Source organism: Dipodomys ordii, unplaced genomic scaffold, assembly GCF_000151885.1.
Source record: "Dipodomys ordii isolate 6190 unplaced genomic scaffold, Dord_2.0 Scaffold15, whole genome shotgun sequence".
Taxonomy (NCBI): domain Eukaryota; kingdom Metazoa; phylum Chordata; class Mammalia; order Rodentia; family Heteromyidae; genus Dipodomys; species Dipodomys ordii.
This window is the reverse complement of record NW_012267231.1, coordinates 2,256,716-2,257,801: the sequence shown is the minus strand read 5'-3', so window position 1 is coordinate 2,257,801 and position 1,086 is coordinate 2,256,716. Positions and strand designations below refer to the sequence as shown.

At 57.2% G+C, this 1,086-nt stretch overlaps 1 protein-coding gene across 1 annotated transcript in view; it reads left to right on the top strand.

Annotated features, from left to right (window-relative positions):
- Positions 1-832: 832 nt before the first annotated feature.
- The window catches only part of Ticrr (TOPBP1-interacting checkpoint and replication regulator), a 24,534-nt gene continuing 24,280 nt past the window's right edge, over positions 833-1,086 (top strand). The window contains exon 1 of the mRNA XM_013011876.1: positions 833-986. Within this exon, the coding sequence (XP_012867330.1) occupies positions 833-986 (154 nt within the window). The remainder of the gene's footprint in view (positions 987-1,086) is intronic.

Here is a 1,086-nt window from a genome sequence, read left to right as displayed (position 1 = left end):
AATAGAGATCGATGGGATATTGTCATTGGACATGGAATTCTAGTTCTTTCAGAACTTAAAAATATTGGGTCATGTGCATCTGGCCCCATATGGCCTTTGCTGGCCCCCGGTGGTGTGTACTGCGTGTGTGTGCGTGTGTGCCAGTACTGGGACTTGAACCCGAGGCTCACTTTTTTTCTTCTTTTGCTCACAGGTGGTTTTGTGCTGGCTAGCTGGAGATGAGAATCTCGTGGATTTTCTTCCCCCTCAATCCTCAGATCTCAGCCTCTTGCTGCTAGGAGTCCAGGCGTCCTCGGGGCTCTGGGACGGGGTCTTGGTTTGAAGCCCAGGCTGGCCTCGATCTTGTGATCTTCCGGCCTCCACTTCCTCCACCCCTCCTCCACGTGCTGGGATTACCAAAAAAGGTTAATTTTTAACAATTGATTTCAATTTACAGAAAGCTAAAAGTCTTCGTCACCTGATTCTCCTTCGCAAAAGGCCCTGGGTGGTTTAAAACTTGTTTGGAACAAAAACAAAAACCTGTTTGGTACAAACCATCCTAAACTCACCGAGGCCGGCAGTCCACACCGCGCCTGCGCACACCTCCCTTCCCGCCCCCTCTCTTCCCCTTCTCCCCCACCCCACGTATCTACATTGCGCCTGCGCAGAATTGCCTAGCCGCCTGCTTCTGGTTCCAAAGCAGCTCTTGGCCACGCCCCTAAGGCACCGCCTTTTAAATTTTAAACCGGATGCACAAGCCAATGAATGCTACGTTCCTACGCCCCGCCCCACAACCACGCTCTCCACCAATCAAGCTGGGGCTTTTCCGTCGCGCTTCCTTTTAGCGTCAAAAATGGGCGTGCCCACGTTACGGACGTGCGGCAGGCAGCCAATAGGAGCCGAGCTCGGGGAAGGGGCTCCGCCAATAGCGGCCGCCCTCGCGGAGCGCGGGAGCTTTTCGAGCCGGGCCCGTCGGGGAAGCAGTGAATGGCGCCGGAGCTCCCGGAGTGAGGGCCTCAGGAGGGGGCGGCGGCCCCGGGCGGCGGCGTGGCCGGCATGGCCCGCGCTCACAAGGTCATGCTGGTGCTGGACACCGCGGGCGGCGCG